This window comes from Jaculus jaculus, chromosome 1 (assembly GCF_020740685.1).
Source record: "Jaculus jaculus isolate mJacJac1 chromosome 1, mJacJac1.mat.Y.cur, whole genome shotgun sequence".
Taxonomy (NCBI): Eukaryota; Metazoa; Chordata; class Mammalia; order Rodentia; family Dipodidae; genus Jaculus; species Jaculus jaculus.
Window position 1 is genome coordinate 271,872,849 of NC_059102.1, and position 20,371 is coordinate 271,893,219.

The 20,371-nt window shown below is 40.9% G+C and overlaps 1 protein-coding gene across 1 annotated transcript in view; it reads left to right on the forward strand.

The window, feature by feature from the left end:
- The window catches only part of Cdh13 (cadherin 13), a 1,153,296-nt gene that overhangs the window by 727,213 nt on the left and 405,712 nt on the right, over window positions 1–20,371 (forward strand). The window contains exon 6 of the mRNA XM_004659582.2: window positions 16,136–16,280. Coding sequence (XP_004659639.1) covers window positions 16,136–16,280 — 145 coding nt within the window. The remainder of the gene's footprint in view (window positions 1–16,135; window positions 16,281–20,371) is intronic.

A 20,371-nucleotide genomic window follows, 5' to 3' on the forward strand; every position in this document is an offset into this window, starting at 1 on the left:
TTCTTCCTCCAAAATAAGCAGAATGTGTTTTTGCCAAATCCTTAGTGCATTGCTTTAGTGCTGGGTTCCCTCCCAGGGAATTCTTTAAAAAAAAAAAAAAATGAAGGTCTCATTTCTTTCTTGTCTGTTGATATGTCCTCTAGGGAGAAAAAATAAAGAGCCTTCCTGATAAACTGAAATCCCCTAGCCGATTCATTGTTCTGTGGTAACAATGCATACATCTGTGCCCTTGTGAGCATCCAGCCTACTAGAGGAACTAGGCATCACATAAGTGACTGCATGATAGATCTGGAGCCACCCAGGCCATGGGAACAGCACAGGGATAAGTGATGGACAATGAGAAGGAGGTGATTATTTTCAATCAATCATTTAATAAAACTCTGTTTTTGAAGATGATGTGAATGAAAGGAAGATATAAGGCCATGAGAATCTATAAAAGAGCATAGTAAGTAAGGGTAGCATGTTCAAAGGCCCTGACATGACAATTTGCAGTCTGTAGTTAGTTCAAGAAGTGTATGGCAGGACCCATCAAAAATGTGTCAAGGTTAACCCATCATACAATGGAATCAAGATGGCTGTCAAGCCAGAGTAAAAAGTGCAGTTTAAATTTTTATGGACCAGTTGGAAATCTGGGGCAGAGGGAGGGGAGCAGAGGGGACAAACTACGAGACAGTCTGATAAACATGAATCAGGACATGGTGGCTTGTCCAAGAGGATGACGAACAGGTGGAAAGTGAGAGCCAGTTCAACCTGTAGCTGAAGGTACACTGGGACCAGCTGATGGATTGCATGTGTATAAAGAGGATGATGTACCCTCAGTCACTTTCAACTCACACTGTACCAACATTCAATTAAGAACCATTTTTGGGGCTGGAGAGATGGCTTAGTGGTTATGCGCTTGCCTATGAAGCCTAAGAACCCCGGTTCAAGGCTCAGTTCCCCAGGACCCACGTTAGCCAGATGCACAAGGGGGCGCACGCGTCTGGAGTTCTTTGCAGAGGCTGGAAGCCCTGGCGTGCCCATTCTCTCTCTCTCCCTCTATCTGTCTTTCTCTCTGTGTCTGTCGCTCTCAAATAAATAAATTAAAAATTAAAAAAAGAACCAATTTTGATTCCCCTCTTTCAAAAACTGCATCTTAGAAATGTGAAGGAAACAATGTGGAGAGCAAACGGAACAGCTCAGCTGCATCCTGGTGTTGCTGGAAGTGAAGTGGTCTGACTTGACCTAAGTTGTTCATACCGCAGAAGTCTTATTCACCATAAGCAATTTCACTGAGCCTGTGCCTTGACAGTCACACAAGGGGCAAACTACCTACTACCTTGGGTCATAGCATCTCCTGCATGGTGGTGAAATGATGAGCTGTAAGCTTCCTCAAGGCAGTTTTCCAATGTGTAGTCTTCAAGCACCTGCCCCACAATGGCTGGGGTTGATCACACAGAGATTGCAGAACCACATTGAGAAGCTAGGGAATAAATATCCAGGGTTAAATCCCATGAATCTGCATTGTTGCAACTTCCAGGTGATGGCCAAATACTGAAATGTAGCTTTAATCATCATTTAAAGATATAATGCACAGAATCTGCTGTCTAGTCATTTTGTGTGAGCATTCCACCTCGTGAGACAGAGCCCCATAGTGTCCTCATCTTACACAAGTGAAAATATATGCCATTGAAAATCAGCAGCTGCCTAATAACCACCAATGTGCTTTCCCTGGCCATGAACTCAACTATTTTAGAAACATAGAAGTTGAATTTTGTGATATTCATCATTCTGTGACTTATCTGCTTTATTGCAATGTGAGTTCTATTTATTTTTTTCTCACAACTACATATGATTAAGAATTGTCTGTTAAAGTCAAGTGTGGTAGTCTTTAATCTCAGCACTTGAGAGACAAAGGTAGGAGGATCACTGTGAGTTCAAGGTCATCCTGAGACTACATGGTGAATTCTAGAGTGAGACCCTATCTCGAAAAAGACCAAAGGGTAAAAAAAAAAAAAAAAAAAAAAAGAGTTGCCTGTAAACAGAAAGTTTAGTTTTAAAAATAGTATGTTGTCCTTGCTACCCTTGAGGTTAGAATGTGCCACTGAAGCAAGGGAGGAGCCCATATGGAGAGGAAGGCTGGTAGAGGCTCTTCAAAAGGGCAAGGAGTTCTGGGCATTTTTACAAACAAGAAACTATAGCAAGGCTAACCCACAGTGCCAAGGGGACTCTTTTGTTCATTTTTTTTTTTATTTTATTTATTTGAGAGCGACAGACATAGAGAGAAAGACAGATAGAGGGAGAGAGAGAGAATGGGCGCGCCAGGGCTTCCAGCCTCTGCAAACAAACTCCAGACGCGTGTGCCCCCTTGTGCATCTGGCTAACGTGGGACCTGGGGAACTGAGCCTCGAACCGGGGTCCTTAGGCTTCATAGGCAAGTGCTTAACCACTAAGCCATCTCTCCAGCCCCCAAGGGGACTCTTGAATCCTAAAGGTATGGAACCCCAAAGCCCAGCTCACAGCACCAGTGTAGCAGAGATGGAAAATGGACATCTTGTTGAAAGCCTGAAAGGGGGAGGTTCTTCACTCAGTCCCCAGAGTGTGCATACAGAGTTGAGCAAACCACTTTCCTCAGATCACACTGCTTCTGAGAATAAGTGAAGAGTAGCATGACCTTGGCCCAATTTGGCCACTTGTCACATACAGCTTGCAACATGGGGCCTGGCACCATGAGGCTTATGTTGGTCCTCAGGCCACCTCAGATCTTTATAGGAATTTTAAAAATATTTTATTTATTTATTTATTTGAGAGAGAGACTTACAGGCATGTTGACTGGACATAAGCTGAGATTATCTGCAGCCCCTAATTAGGAGCATAACATTATATGGTATTTTTCTTAATTTGTGCAAATGTCAAGAATCCTCATAGCTACTGTGTATTTAGCACTTGTGTGCCCTGTGCTTTTTCTAAGTTTTATATAAGCCTTATGTGTTTTCTATGAACTAGATTTTGCTTTTTCACTATAATGACAAGGAAATTGAGAATCTATGAAGGGAATAGAATCACTTAAAAATCTTGGAGCTAGAACTGGGATTTGAAATCCAGTCTGTGAATCTAAAATTTATCCTTGGAACTCAGCTCTTATGGTCTTCAAATTTATCAGTGAGATGAGAAGTAAAGCTTTAAACAATAAGCAAACATTGGTAACAGTGATGGCTCAGAAAGTAAAGTCAAGAGACCAGGTTCCTGTAAAGTTATGGTGAGTATACTGAGACTCAGCTCTTACCTAAACTTCAGAGACCTATTAGACTGCAAAGGTCAGCTACTATTTGTGCTCTAATGCTGGTGACCTCATACATATTAATGTTTTCTTGTTTCTCCTTAGTCATCCTAAAGTTTAACAGCTCCCCATAGTGCCCATTTGTAATAAGCTAAAGTTAATTTGCTTTCACTGTCTAACTAAGTTATCATTTTAAAATAAAATTTATTGAGTCTTTCAACTCTGAAGTTAACATATTCCTTTGTAAGGAGATATAGGAAAATGAGAGGAACAGGGATATCACCTTCAATAAAACCACTGTTAGTATTTCAACAGAATTTTAGTATTATAGTACCTATTTTCCAAAAATTACATTATGCTATATATTTATCTTTCAGTCATATCTTACTTTATATATAGTATTCCACTCATATTTGCCAATAATGTTTCATATTCTCCAAAGTGTTTCTGCAATGTGATGTCCTTTATAGATTCATTTCCTCAGCCTCCACTTAGAATATTGTGGCATTTATACTTTCCTATTTTTAGGCAATATGTAAATGAGCATGTGTATATTCACACACACACACACACACACACCAGGCTTACACTTTTGAGAGTAAAATACTCAAGTTTTATACTGGGTCTTGGCACAGTGGATTTCCAAAAGACATTTTTCACCCATAGTAATGGATGAGAATTTGTTTTCTCACAAGTTTGTCAAACAGACTATTAGCTTTTTCTAATTATTTTGGAAATGTTTAAGCAAAGCAATCCTACTTTTATTTTATGATAAGTTGCTTTTATTCATTTTCTTGTTCTGCTAATTGCTATTCCTTTCATATTGATTTTCACCCAGCTCTTTGTAAATTCAAAATAAACTTGGGTTTTATGTGCTACAAATATTACCTCAGCATTTTATTTACTTTATTGTGAGATTTTTTTGCACATAAAAATTGCACTTATGGAGCTTCATCTATCAAAAACCTCACACAATAAATTATACCTTTAATTATAACTCAGAAAGATCTTCCTCACTCTGTATCACTGGCTTTTTTCTCCTAATACCTTAACCTATCTGTATCCATTAGGCTATATTTTAAATTTATATATACCAATCTTAATTTTTGCATAATATGTGACAAAATATATTTTAATTCTTATTTTTAAAAATTGACTTAACTGTGCAAACTCCTTTTAAAAGTATTTTACTTAAGAATAGGAAAAAGGCCAAGTAAAAATAAAAACTCCAGTAATCATACTTATATGGCTTTGATTTCAAAAGTATTATATTTTTTGACTTTGCACAAAAATCTCCTTAACCCTTGTACAATTTCTTAATGGGTCTGGCATCATTCCATCATCCTTGATTTATATAAATTCTACTCAATCCAATTATAATTTTCAACCTGTGTCCCCTCTGGAGGCACAGGGTATTTACTGAGACATCACCTGAGCTGCTTAAATAAAATTACTTTGAATATCTGCATAGATTTCCTTTACATAATTGAAGTTACTTCAAAAGTTAAATAGAAAAATGCCCTCAAAATTCAGTGTGGTTGTGAGTATGCATACACATAAGGGGAAAAAAAGGTTTCATTTTTTCTGGAGAAAAATACTTTAAAAGTAAAATTTCACATTGACAATGGAAACACGGAAGGGCTGAGCATAGTAACTTTCCGAAAGGCTTTTGATAATTGTATTAAGATCTTTAATTAGTAGGCAAACAAGTATTAAGCCTTCCTCTCCTCCTTAGAGGTGAACTGTAAACATCACTTCCTCCCCTGCATGGTGAAGGTGGAGTTAACACAAGGCTGCATGAATGAAGGACCAAGAGTGTTACAAAAGCCTAAAAATATCTTTTCCTCTAGAAACTCCAGGAGCTGGTCCATACTGGCACTCACCTTGAATATGTGACTTATTGGTGCAAAGAGAAACCTGACCTCTTGTGAGAGAAAAGCAACTTCAAGGAGAGAACGGCTGACACACAGGAACTGAAGGGAGGGTGTTGTATCTGCATGTGTGGATATCTACATAGACATCCCTGGGAAATGAATGTCTTCCTGTGGGCACTGTGGGATGACTGAGCTCTCTCTCCCTTGGGTTGGGGAGCCTCTCCCACCAGTCAGGTGCTATTCCATAGAACTCACTGGTTGCCATGGGGATCTTGACCTGGCTGATGGTGCTAACACTCTGTAGAGGCATACCAAGGTCACCTCCTCTTGGTAAACAAACCTGTGTTCAGAATTCTCTCCAGGCCAGGAATTATGCTAAGCATGCTCATTTATCTTTTACTTCCTCTAACAATGAAATCAAGAGAGGTATTGGAAACACCATTTGTTAGATGTGCAAACTGGGACCTAGAGAACCAGTTACCTAATAAGGTAAGACAACCGTGTGACCCAGTTTACCTAAGAGAGGTTGGGGTTGCATCTGTTGTTTTGGCATAATTATTAATAGTATCTACTTTCACTCTAAAACATGTTCTGGTTTGAACAATAAATTACATGGACACTGTATTAATTTCCTGTTGCTGCTCTAACAGATCACCATAATAGTAGTGACTTAAAACAACACAGCTTTGTTATGTTGCACTCCTGTAAGACTGGGATCTCATGCGCTTTCTAAGTGTCCACAGAGCTACACTAATATCTGCAGGCTCTGGGGAGGAATCCCCGTCCTTTGCTCCTGTGAACTTCTAAAGGGTGTCGACCTTCCTGGACCTGTGGTCTTATCCACTATGTTCCAGCCACCAACGGCAGGTCAAGTCCTTCCCTCACACCCTCACTCGGACCTTCCCTCCCTACTGATCCCCAGATTACATTGGTTCTACTGGATGGTCCAGGTGAATCTTACTGTAAGTGGACTGACCTGCTGTCTTAATTCCATTTTATCGTGTAACTGAGCATGTCCCCAGGTCCCAGAGATGAGGACATAAATGTCTTACAGGGGGTTGGGGGGTTGGGAGAGAAATAAAGCTGGAATTTGAAGATAGGCATCTGATTCTAAGGCTGGTATAATTTCAGTCATCACCGTGGATGACCTGGTTAGAAGCAGGTTTGTTTTACATGCTGGGAGGTGGACATTGTGAGAATTACAGGCAGAAGCTCAATAGAAACTAGCACCCAATACTAGATTTATTCAAGGCACTGAATTAGTTAAGCACTATGAGATAGCATTATTGTTCTCAAACTGTCTGTGGTCTAATGACACCAGGTGCCTATTCTTGTGTGTGTGCATGAGCATGTCTGCGTGCACAGAATACATAAAGCTTCTAACATGACTGTGACATTAAATATATGGGGACTCTGGTACACAAATTGAGGGAAATTTATGTGTCACCTGTATAAAATTATAGTCTTATCATTTTCTTACTTATCACAACAAACATTATATCCTTGGTGGAAAAGGTCATTTCTTAAAACCTTAAAACCCTTCTTCACCTTTAGAGATCATCACATAAACACACAATATAGTATATTTTCTCAAGAAAAGGTTTCTGTGGGCTTATATTCATGGAATCTTCACAGAATATTTTCTTGAGTAAGCTAGGAATGTCTTTGAGGTTCTCAAGACAAAGTTCCAAACTCCTCTTCAGAGGATGGTCTCAAATGAGCCTCAAGGTTTTGAGTGCAACACTCGCACGCACATTCACACGCACACACAATTCTCTCTGCACTCACTCTCCTGCGTGACTGGGGATGCCCTGACCTAACCCCTGTGTAAACCCACAACTGTCTGCAGCAAACTTCCCATGGTCATTCCATATTCCAAGCATACAGGTACGCTGTGTTGCAAAAGTCATGTGGAACACAAGGAATGGCACCCATGCTATTTATGACTTCTGAGCTGGTTCAAGTAGACATTTCTAAAAAGGAATTCCAGGGATGGTCTCAATGGTTGCATCCATATTAGAACATATTTTAGTGCCCCATTTGGGTGACATGGGTGGAAAGCACTCCCAGAAATGGCAGATATCTTTGTCTGGAAAGAGGAAACTGATTCTCATTGTGTGAGTTACAACTAATATATGAGCTTCACTTTGTGTGATTGAAAATGGACAGCTTAAAAGTGTTTGTCCACATACTACTGATAATCAGGTGTTGAACTGCGTCATCTCAGAACAATGATTCACTGCCTGTGTGTGTTATTTGAATACTTTGTCGGAAGCAGAATCATTAGAGATGAGAAAAGGTCATTGAAGTGTTCCCTCATTCATTTTTCTTCACAATGACTCACAAACCTGCTGTGTGTGGCTCTATGTTCCTTATTCTGTTGATCCAGAATTCTCATCTGTGCCTTGAGTCATCCCATATTACAAATGATTCTATCTTTTCAGTGCCAGCTTCTGCATCTTGGCCTTCACTCAAAAACCCTTGTTGCACATTTTGCTTTTCATTATTTTATCCCATTGGGTAAAGATCACAGTGTCAAATCTTGTAGGACTAAATTATGTCTTTCATGATGGGAGATGAGAGAATCAGCCAAATGAAGGGCAAGATGTTAATAGTTTGTTGTGGAGCTGAGGGGCCAGCAAGTGTGTACATGCTTTGTGATGTGGATCATTATGCACTTGTTATTTTATTTTTGGGAGAGTCTTGCTAATGCATTGTATAGACAGCATCTCTATTGCAGTGCATTAATTGGTCATCCATTTTCATTTGGCTGGTTCATGGATCCCCAGCATGGAGGGAAATAGAGGACTCCAGGTGCTGGGAGGGGTGTTCACAGGGACCCCATTACCTACTCCCATTCCTGGGACTCAGAAGAAAGGATTCATCCCAGGAGTGGAGAGTAAGCACACAGCATCTTCACTTCTACACACTTGGATGAAGCATTTTTGTTGTAAAGAGCTAAGGGGTAGTTTGCATCCCTCCTCCCTCTCTGCCTGCTAGCTATTCTCTTTATTCACTGTGCTCATCTGATATACATGTATAAAGGGAGTTTCATTTTTCTTTTTAGGAAATCTATGACTCCTCAGAAAGAGTACAGAGTTGGGCTGGGTGCTGTGTGACCCACAGATACGTGTGTATATCTTATATATATTTTCATGGCTACTAGTACTACTATACACATTCATCTGGTAATTAATTCATGGAATTTTTTCTTCCATTTAGACAAGTTATAATAAGGCAATTGACATAACACAAACTCATTAAATGAATAGCAGATTATGAAAAAACTGAAAGAGTTGGGGAGATTGCTCAGTGGGTAAAGTGTTTGTCATGCATACATGAGGACCTGAGTTAGGTTGCCCAGAACCCATGTGATTATGATGTCATGCCTATAATCCCAGCACTGGGGAAGCAGAGATGAGAGGATCCAGGGACATGCTAATCTAGCTAATTCACCAAACTCTCTAAGTTCAGTGTAATGCAAAACTCTATCTCAAAAAAGTCAAGTGGACAGTGATTGAGGAAGACATTCAGCATCAAGTTCTAGCTTCCATAAGCACACATGTGCACACACACACACACACACACACACACACACACAGGATTTAGCAAACAAACACAGACAGAGTAAGGAAAACATGAATTCTGGAGTCTGCCTGATTTCAGACCAGCTCTGTGACTATGGACCAGTGACTTCAATTCCTACAGTGCAATGAGTTTTTCCACCGGGTTGTTTTAAGCGAAATGCATTAATAGTCAGGACATGTATTGAACACAAAATAAATGTTAATTATCTTCCTTTTACGAAACTAAGTCATCAGTTTAATGGATTTTGATATTGTTTACCACTGGGGTTCCTGTTGTTCAATGAAGACTGCAGAGTCAACTGGCCAAAGGCCCATGGGCTCGGACTGTCTTTCAGCTGCTGTGCCAGGATTGCAGGGATAGGACAGATGGCCAAAACTGTGGCCAAAAGTTCCAACTCTGGTCTCTTAAAGAGGTACTAGCTCTTTAGATGAGGGCTTCATATGATCAGGATCACCTCAGGTACCAGCTGTGTGTTGGGCTGCAGATCTGAGGATTCGCTAACAATGTGCAAATGTGAAATCCCTGCCGGTCTAAGTAGCAAGGTCCTCACAGGACCCCAGGCCCTCTCTGATGACACTTGAGTAGTGGCCTCTCCCCCAGGGCATCTATCTCTGAAGGGGAGAGAAGAGCATTGCTTGGTCAAGGTCCATAAATTGCTTATTACATGGAGCCGAAGCTCAATCCCGTGGCATCATCTCTGTGCAGCTTTCCAACTCTGGGCCTCTCTGTCTCACTGTTTCTGTAGCATTTTGCCTCTCAGTGGTGGGTGAGCATTTCTTTCCCACCTGTGTTCTGTTTAACAGTTCAGAAGTTAGTAGACAAAATTAGTTTTAGGGGCTCTCCATACACAGCTGAAGACTGAAAGTGCAGAAAATTGATATAATGTGCATATGTGCATGTGTGCATCTGAATGTCTATGTTATATATCTGTGGGGGGGGCACATGAGTGTGAGTGTGCATGTGTGTATGAATGCAGGGGCTGAAGAAATGTAGGGGTAGTTGTAGAAAAGGATCCTTGTTCAAATCTAAAGACAACATCTACACTGACTACCCCATGGACATCAGGCTGAAGAACTAATTCAAGTATAACACAGTGGAGTTCCTTGCAGGTAATGTGACTCCGTCTTCTGTTTGGAGCTCATTTTCCTGTGTCTAACCTGGAATGTTTGTATCCATGCTTTCCAAGATACTACAGCTTATGCTGAGTTGCAAAGCAGCACCCTCCCACAGGCGGTGGCACAAACCCTGATGGAACCAGTATTTCTGCCATGTGGTTGAACTTTGACAGCAAGATTCTGACTCCATAAAGCCTTTGTATATATTAAGACTTCTAAAACTTTTTGTACTCATGACCTCTTTCCTCCTGAGAAATTTTACATAACCCCACTCATACACATATATAACATAGGCATATAAATCACAGATTGATTGATAATAAACCATAAAGAAATTAATTTTAAAGCAATCCTTTCATATAAACATAAAAAAAGATGAAAGCCAATTTGCATACTAATGAGCGGTACATGCTTATCTGTTTTACATAAAGAATTGAATCTTGTGCTTTTTTTTTTCTTTCTTTTTTTTGTTTTTCAAGGTAGGGTCTCACTCTAGCTCAGAATGACCTGGAAATCACTATGTTGTCTCAGAGTGGCCTTGAACTCACAGCAATCTTCCTACCTCTGTTTCCCAAGTACTGGGATTAAAGACTTGTGCCACCATGCCTGGCTCTTGTGCATTTTTGATGCTATAGGACATGAAACATGTTCAGTGCTGTTCAGGGTCAACCTATATTTGGATCTGACGGCCAGTGGCAAAAGTAATTGCACAAATAATTACCAGGAACTGCCCTAAACCTAAAACAAAATGAATATAACTATTTTTCTGAGAAGCAAGATAGCAACTCAACTAACAATTTTTAAAAATTCAAACATTGTAACACAATGAAACTCAATGATATGCTAATTTGATACTTACATGCTGAGGAATGATGGTAGGGAAATATTAAAAGAATTAATTTTCCATAATTAAACTATTATGTGTCTATAAGAACAGAAACTTTGTATACGTAGTAAGAACACTGCACTTATAACATACTTGCGTCTTGAATCTGAGCTGAGATGTTTCAGTCAACATGTGCTGGCATGGCCCATTGTGATTACATGTGCAGGGCAAATTGTTCATATTGCATGTTCAGAACCAAATCTGCAATGCAGTTACACTATAGAAATATGGGCAAATGCTGCCATAAATACCTTTCATTCATTACTTGTTTGATTTTCAATTATTTTTTAAGGCCAAGGTTTCTTTTTTAATTTTTATTTATTTATTTATTTGAGAGCAACAGGCAGATTGGGAGAGAGAATGAGTACACCAGGGCCTCCAGTCAATACAAATGAACTCCAGATGCATGCACCACCACCACCTTGTGCATCTGGCTTACGTGGGTCCTAGGGAATCAAGCCTCAAATCAGGGTCAAGCCCTTAACTGATAAGCCATCTCTCCAGCCTTCAATTATTTCTTTAGTTATTTCTTGAAAATTGCTGCCAATTTTTCAAGACTCTTCCATTCAGTTATGTAATTCCACATTACATCATAGTTTACAGCTTCAGAAGCTGGGGTAGGGGCAGGCAACAAGGCTAAGTAAGTCAGTGCAGCACTTGCACACAAATGTGAGGACCTGAGTTCAGATCTCCAAGAAGACATGTGGATGCAGGCAGGTGTGGCCACATGCTTGTGACCCAAACCCCAGGGGAGGCAGTGGCTCCCTGGGGAAGGCTGGTTAGTGAGAGCTCTGAGTTCAGTGGAAGACCTTTCTCAACAAAACAAGATGAAGAGCAATCAAAGAGGACACCCAAACTTGACCCCCACACACATTTTCACACATGCACATATGTATCTATACACATCCATGTATGCCCACACACACATTAATAACCATACCCACATGTACATCATCACACACAAAAAAATTTAAAAGCCCAAGTGTGTGTATTAAGATGCGATAAATACATCATACATCACACCTCTTCATTCCCAGACAAGTTAACTCCTGGGAGCAGAAGCACCCATGTCTAAGGAGGTGGTCTAGTAAAGTGCAGTGAGGGGTGTGGCTTCCATTGTTACTGCACAATTGTCAGTGGCTATCTATTCATGACACTTGTTTATTTTCTCACAGTGGGTTCTACAAAGCAGCTTCCCACTTCAGACATGAAGAATGGGCACGGGAACTTTCGCATGCACCCATCTTGTTTTGTTTCTGAGCCTCAAGCTCAGCCACAAAAATCTATCATGTAATTCGCAGGAAACAAACACTGTTCTGGGCTTTTTGAAAGGAAGATTCAAGTATTTCAGGTTTTTCACTTAGGAAGGGAGAAGGAAGGCAAGGATATCATTGAGCATTGATTTTCTGACACTGACAATACTCTAGAATGTGAGGGCCTCTTGCAGAAAGCACGTATTTACTCACTGTGGCCTGGCTTTCTCATGAGAGCCATAGAAAAACTCACAGGGATGTCAGATTTCCTCATCGAAGGCTGGTGAGTAAGGCTGTGTGTACTAATAACCTCTGCCCAGCCACGTGCTCAGGCTCTGTTTATCCACATTGCTAATATGCCTTATTAAAATGAGATGGACCTCTAGTGAGTAATCAACATTGTCTCACCTGTTAGACATCTAACACAGTCTGCCGAGCTTTCATCTGCTAGGTACTCTTGCTTCTTCACTTCTGCTTGTCCAGCATTTCACTGGGCCACTTTCCATACTTGGCTCAGATTTTTCTGTGCAATAAGTAATTTGGATCCTTGTCCTCTTTCTTTGACTTGATCTGGAAGCCCATACCAAGACTGCTTACCCCAGAGCCTTTGCACAGGCCATTCTAACTCTCTTGGACTTTTTTCCATCCATTTTTGCATACTTTTCTCCTGTTTAAATCTCAGCTGAAACATTCCCTCAGCAGTGGGGTTTCCTCTACCATATTATCTCAGGTATGTGTCCAGTACCCAATGCTGGATGTCCACAGTGATGGAAAAGGCTCCATGTATGGTGCCAAATGGCTATTGAGCTCTTGAAAGATACCTACTACTTTGGAGACCTGAGTTTTAATGAATTTCTATTTCAGTAGTCACATGTGACTACTGTGTTGATAGGATAGCTTCATTAAATAAACTTGCTTCATAGTCCATTTCTTTAACTAAAATTATCTTGTTTATATATTTTCCTCTACTTATTGCCCATCTCTCTACATTAGAGTACCATTTTTGCTCCCCATTCTATGACCTGATAAGCACAGTGCCTAATTAATAACTTTTCAAAGAATTCTCATAAACTATCTTTGTAAAAAATATTTTTATTTATTTGTAAGGAGAGATAGAGGGAGGGGGAGGGAAGGAGAGAGAGAGAGAAAGAGAGGGAAAGAAAGAGAAAATGGGTTACTGGGACCTCTTGTTGCTACAAATGAACTCCAGACACATATGCCACTTTGTGCATCTGGTTTTACATGGGTACTGGGGAATAGAACTCAGGCCAGTAGGCTTTGCAAGACAGTGTCTTTAACCACCAAGCCATTTCAGAACCCCACAAATTATCTTTAAACTGATGAAGGACCCCTCAGTAGTACACTGCTGTTTGTAGAAACAATTCCATTTCCTTAGTTCCTGCTAATATTATTTTGTTAAAATATAATCTATATCTGCTGCTTTCTTGTTATTGGGGAAAAATACCCATTCAGAAGTTAACTTAGGAAGAAAAGAGTTTACTTTAGCTTACAGTTCTCTCGCATAGGTAGAGTCCATCATAGCAGGGAAAACATGGCACGAGATGGAAGCTGACATCATATCATCATGCCAGCAGGGAGAAAGTATATATAGAGAGGGCAACTAGCAGGGACAGCCTGTTACACCTCAATGTCTGCCCACAGTGACACACTTCCTTAACAATATTCCACCTCCCAAAGGTTTCACAGCCTTCCCAAATAGCATCACTTTGCTGGTGATTAAGTGTTCAAACATACTAGTCTATGGTGGGGAGAAGGCATTATATTTAAAATCCACATAATCTTTGATTTAAACTCTGGTTAGTTTTGTAATTTAAAATCCCATCAAGTTGTCTCTTTGTATAACTTGTTTTCTAAGATTCAGGCCTCTCTCTTCCCCTCTATTTCTCCTAGCTCTCTCCCCTAGTGATGCTAGGTATGGAACCCAGGATATCATGCTTGCTAAACAAACTCTGCACAACTGAACTTCATCCCAAAGACCCTCAACATGTCACATTTTGCCTGATAAGCTATATCTCCTTATTGCCTATTTGTTTTCCCATGATGTTGGGACAATTCTTGAATCTGCCCTACCATTTTCTATACCTGTACATTTGGCACATATGAAATCTGTTTCTCCTACCTGTGCTTTATGACACTGACCAAATTAAAAAATGTGTGAGCTTGGAATTCAGATACATGACATTTGTTATTAGACAGGGGGTTTGGGCTGAATTAATGTCAAATCCTAGACTGTGTGAGAGAACAAAACCCAGAATTTGTTATTACATGAAACAAAGCTTCATTTGACTTATTTCCTTTGTGAGAATTCTCATAATCTATTTCAAAAGCATAAAGATAGAAAAATATTCCTTCTCAATAAGATCTCTTTTGGGCACAAATGTTAGAAAGCTTGGTCCATTTAGTATTTTGTTAACTAAGGTGCCTATGGTGGTTTGAATATGAAATGTACCCTATCAGCTCATGTGCTTGTGACTAACCCTCAAAGTTAATCTCCAGCTCCTAGAGCCTTTGGGAGATGGAGCATTGCTGAAGGAGGTGTGTTACTGAGTGTGGACGTAAAGATTTATCAATCCAGCCCTATAGTATGTTCACTAGCCTATTCACTCTTGCTGCTATCTTCCAGCTGATGTGTCAAGATGTTATGACATCCTCTGCTCTGCCATGCTCACCCTATCATGATAAAACTTCCCCCTCAAGACCCTAAGCTGAAATAAACCCTTTCCTTTCATGTACTGCTTTTGGTTAAGTGTTTTGTCCTAGCAATGAGAAGGTAAGTGGAACAGTATCCTTGCAACATGTTTTCTGCCTCAGAAATCAAGTGTAGGTATATAGGCATGTGTGTGAATATGCTGATAAAGGAGAACATAAAGTAATGTTAAAGAAAAAAAAATCACTTAATTTTCACTTGGTTTCATTTTACTTACTACCGTCTAGCTGTCCATACTTGAATATTACATATGCATGATCACCATGTTTCATCTTGTCAAGTGAATTGGATAGGAGATGAGTGAAACACACTTCTCAGTGTGCCTAAGGTAAAGGGGAAGTTCCACTCAGAGTGTGGAGGCACCATCCCATCGTTTGGGGAACCAGAGTAAATGAGGAGACCTGCTAATACAGGCTGCTTCCCAGCTGTGGTAAGGTTAGGAAATTGGCTCCAGCATTCTGTTCCACCATGGTCCTCAGAGTCACTATGAGAATCCAGTGACAAATGCAGAGGAGAGGCTTAGTGAACACTTGCTAACTGCAGTTTCTTCAATAATGGGTGTTTCTGTGAACCTACTTCACAGATGAGAAAACCAAGGGGCTAAGTGTCTTGGTGAGGAAGACATAAAGAGTGATTTTTTTGGTGGTATCTCAAGTGCAGATGACCAAAACACTCTGTCACCAACTTTACAGGTAACGGCACAGTATCAGGTGTTGCTGCTGACATTGGTAGAGACCAAGGCTGTACTAACCTCAGAAAAAGGAACCTATGGGTGTAGTGATTCAGTGAAAGTGTCACGGCACGATGCCTCCATTCCCAGACAAGTGGTAAAGCTGTGTCTTGTGCTGCCTTCTCCACTGAGATTTGAAAGAATTCCCTATGGAAGTTCCATGGAGTTGTGAAATGTCATACCTTGTAAGAGTCGGGTGGGCAGAAGGCTGAGGTCACATTCAGGCCCTGCACATGCTGGGTTTCTTATATAAGGAGTGCCTCCACGTACACCCACTCTCTCTCCTCAATATTGCCATAAACACTGTTGGTTATCTCTTAATGTGCTGAGTTCATAACTTCTTAGTCAATTTTTTTGATTAGCATAAAATTCCTTTTAAGGATAATGATGCTGGGAAAATGGAAACAATATAAGTGCATATTCCTAGCTGTGGCTTATTGAAAAAAAATTAACTTTCTTCCCAGATTTGATGAATTAATTGTGAAATTCCCTTGGGGGATGTAATACACACTGATCTTTGCCTTTTATTGTGGACATTTAGCTTCTATTCTCCTCCAAGCTGACAAACCATAGAAAGCAGAGTTTGAATATCATCAAAGGCATATAAAATTGCTGATATGACCTACTTTCTCTGGGGAACTGATTTCAGCTTTCATAATGACTTAATGCCTCCTATCTTCCCCAATCTCTTTGCTCATATAGCTGTTTGTGGAGACCACCGACGTCAGTGGCAAAACTCTCGAGGGACCTGTGCCTCTGGAAGTTATTGTGATTGATCAGAATGACAACAGACCAATCTTTCGGGAAGGCCCCTATGTTGGCCATGTCATGGAAGGGTCACCCACAGGTAGGTCAAGCTGGCTGGCCTTCAGAGTAATGAGTTCTGAAAGTGGTAGATCATCAGACACTGTTGTATGGCTGCTCTGACTTTTTGACATGTAACAACATTAATGTGTCATTTCTCTGGAAAGAAGCAAGGTCTGGAAGGTTTAAATCAGAGCAACACTGGAGCACTGGGCAATATGAAAATTTCTTCCTTTGTCTCTGAGTTTTATACTTCTGGGGTGACCACTGTCTAGGCCTCTGACGCCTGGTTGGTATTGGACAGTATGTAAATATTTAGTTCATTGTGTAAGAGATCAGAGCAGAACAGCGTGTAACAGTGGGGTCCTAAAGAGAACTGCAGTCCTTACTATAAACACCGCAATGATTTCTTCTCATAATGGCCATTCAATAGACTATCTTAGTATGCAAGCCAGACCTTTTGCCTTTCCCTTAGATGTGCACAAAGACACCTTTTGTCTTCAAAGGGCCAGAGGCAAGACATTTTGTCTCTCCCTGGAAATAACATGCCTCTACTGCTATGGAAATCACTCCTGGATGCCACAGAGCTTCCTGCTATCTTTCTCCACATTTAACCTATGAAGAAGGTCTTAGAATTTAGAGCTCCCTCTTTTTTTGGACCCAGAACATTCTAATTAAAGCATCCCATGGGCAGCAGCTGAAGCCACTACTGAGTATAATTCTTACAAAAAAAAAAAGAAGAAGAACAAAGGATTAAAAAAACTCAATTAGACTAGACTTTGGCTTTAAGCTTTAAGGTACATTTGAGTGAAAAGGCACTGTATTAAGGGTGTCACTGTTGCTGGGTCTGAGATTATTCCTAAACAATGAGCAAAATAGTGATTCAGCAAGCCAGAGAGAAGAAAGATGGGAAGCAGAGGACAGCTTGGACCATTTCTCACCCTTTGTTGAATTGATGGGATGTATCAATGTCTCGTAGATACAGGAGGCTCTGGAGATGTTGCCATGGTAACCTCCCCAGACTACCAGGTGAATAATTGTATGCAAGATATCTGAAACTTCCCTTCAGCTTCAGAAGCTGAGTCTCCATGCTCTTCACCATATCCCCAAGGGCAGGAGCAGCTCCCTCCCCTCCAGCACTGGCTATGTACTTCACAAGTCAGAGTTAAATTTTCCCTGTTGCACAAAGGTTTTTGTGGGGTGGGGGAGAGGTGGAGTAGAAGTGGGCCAGGACAGGTGAAGGGAGGTCAAATCACTTCAGGGCAGGCAGGCCACATGGGACATCTCAGTGGGATGCTTTTCATGGAGCAGGGACTGCTGGTAAGACAGATACCAGATTTTGAGTTTGATGTTTACAGAAATCTGCTTAAAAGAGCTGAGGGGCGGAACAGGTCAGTGAAACCAGTCAGGAAAACTATTAAAGAGGCCAGAGTCTGATCGGAGCAAAAAACCATTCCTGATTTCTGTCCGTGGTCCCCAGACCCTGTATATGAATGACTAGACTACAGATGGGCTGGAAACGTGATCTCAGTGTAAAAGACAGTGGCCTATCCAAGTGCTGTGAGCTGATGTGCCTCTGTATATTGAGTGTGTACATGATCAGAAGAGGGCCTATTTTCCTCCCACTGCTACGTCCTTCCATAAAGCTTGGGAATGAGTTTCAGATTTTATTGCTTAATATACTTGTCATATTTTCAAAAAAAAAATAGAATCCTTTATGCACAGTGGATTTCTTAGAGCACAGAGTTATTTGATTAGGGGTAGACACATCTCCAAGTAAACACAAACCAACTCACACTTCTATTTATGATTAGTATTATCCCATAAAATACATAAAGATTTGGGTGTCTGTGTGGAAAATTTGCCTCTGGCAATAAAGGATGTGGCCTGATTCATTATTTACTTTCTCTGCACTCTCTGGGTATAAGTGTAGAAAGGTATTCAGATGGAATTGGTCAGATTTGGGATGGATCAAGAAGGTGGCAAGGCTATAAAAATAGTTCAATGGATAAAGCAATCACTGTGTGTGCAAGTGTGAGTACCTGAGTTCAGATACCTAGAACTCATGAAAAAAAAAAAAACAGACACTATAGCTGCTGGCTGTAATTGCAACATGCCTAAGTCAGGAAGGAAGGCAGAGACAGGAGAAGCCACTGGAAGCTCACAGGCCAGCTAGCTGGGGTCACCAGAGCACCTGCCTCAGACAAGGTGAAAAGCAAAAAGCCAACACCAGAATATTCTGCTCTGACCACACCCACACCGGCATGTGTGCATATGTGTGCACATGAACAAGTACACACACACACATATACACACACACCAAAAATAAAAAGGTGGAGACATTGTAAGGATACTCTCAGAAGAAAACTGCTTAGATCACTTCTTAACACCCTGAAGGGGTCCAGTCCATGGGGCATCCATGAGGAATGTAATGCTTTAGGTGTTATAATTTTCCTGCCCACTCCCCAAACACACACCAAAAAAAAAAAAAAAAAAAAGCTTTTGTAAGTTCTGGCCAGCTACACTCATGATTGTCTTTCCAATTTGAACATTTCCCTGATCATTTGTGGTGTGATATTATACACCACCTATCTTAAAAATAGGGACACTGGCCTTAGAAAGAGTTCATTAATTTCCTTGTTCAAAGCAAAGAGCCGGGGCACAGAGCTTGTTACTCAACCTGTAAGCCTACAAGCTATGTTTGTTCACGTGTTGTTCATTTGTCCCACACACTTCATGATGCAAACAGTCGTCATCAGATTCTTATAGCACTGCAATGAGCCCCCACAGTGGCAGGAGATTTATATACATTATATTGTTGCATCCACTGTTTTCCACACTGAGTACAATGAAACGTAAGTACCACTATCCCCACCTCGCAGGTGAGAAAGCCAGAGTTGCAGGAGATTTGAAACCTTGCCTAAGGTGCAAAGCTGGAGTAAGAGACAGCATCAGTATCCATTTCTGTAGCAGACAGCTTCAGGTTCACTGAGACGAACTTCCAGACCAGGCACAAGTTATGGAGGAAGGGATTTATTGAAGCCTACAGCTCCAGGGGAAGTTCCATATGGCAGAAGGAGTTGGTCCCCCTCTTAAAGGACCAGGCAAAAAGAGAAAAAGCTAAAAGCCAAAGACCACACCTCCCAGCACACTTCAGAAACTCCAGCTAGGCACACTTTGCATATCTTTACCTTGAAATTCCAAACCCACCACACCTTACTATCCACCCAGTGACACCACCTCCAGCCAGGTGACTGCAGATGCAAACTACAAACTAATAAAGCACTGATTATATTGGGGGCCATCTATTCAAACTACAACAAAGATATCAAGCTTTAACCTATAGGTTCTTCCCCACATACCTCATGCTGGAGTTGGCAATCTTTTTCTAAACGGCCAGGATGAATCATGGTGAATATCAGCATAGTGGCTCATTTTGCCAATAGGAAGCTATCACCTCAGTTCCATCCTGGAGTCAAACTCTGGGAGGCTCTGCATTGAGTTCCTACTCAAAGACTCATCTGTCATCCAGGGATGTGCTCACAGGCTGCATCTATTCTTGAATCATGTATGAGAGTGAGATACTCAAGAATCACCTGGCCACCATGTGTCTCTTCTTGGTATTTGTATCATGGATACAGCAGGGGCTTATGTGCACAGGACCATCAGAGGAACTGAATCAGCTCCTGACAAAAAATGACCAACTCTCCCGACAACAGGCAGGCCCAGTGACTCCCTTCCATGCAATATGAGCTGCCACTCACTCTCTAGAGAAAATATGCTAAAACACTGAGACCCTTGCCAGCACTCCTTTCATTTTCTTCTAAGCCTATGGACAGCTTTATGTGGTATGTGGCTTGCATAGCTTCAAAGATCCCCATTCTGTGAAGGGACCCTGCTTTGTTTAATGCCTTATCACTACCATCTCTAAATTTTAGTCCCCATTGAAGGGGATTCCATTTTCATTTTTCACCAAGCTCCACAAATTATGTAGTTGTTCCTGGATGTGGCATCATGGCCTAGTGCTGGGTTTGAAACCTAGAGGACAAAGTAGTTGTCTTCTCTGTGAGGGGGTTGTATGTCATAGTACCTACTTTAGCTCTTGGATGTGAGGATGACATGAGACAGCAGGCT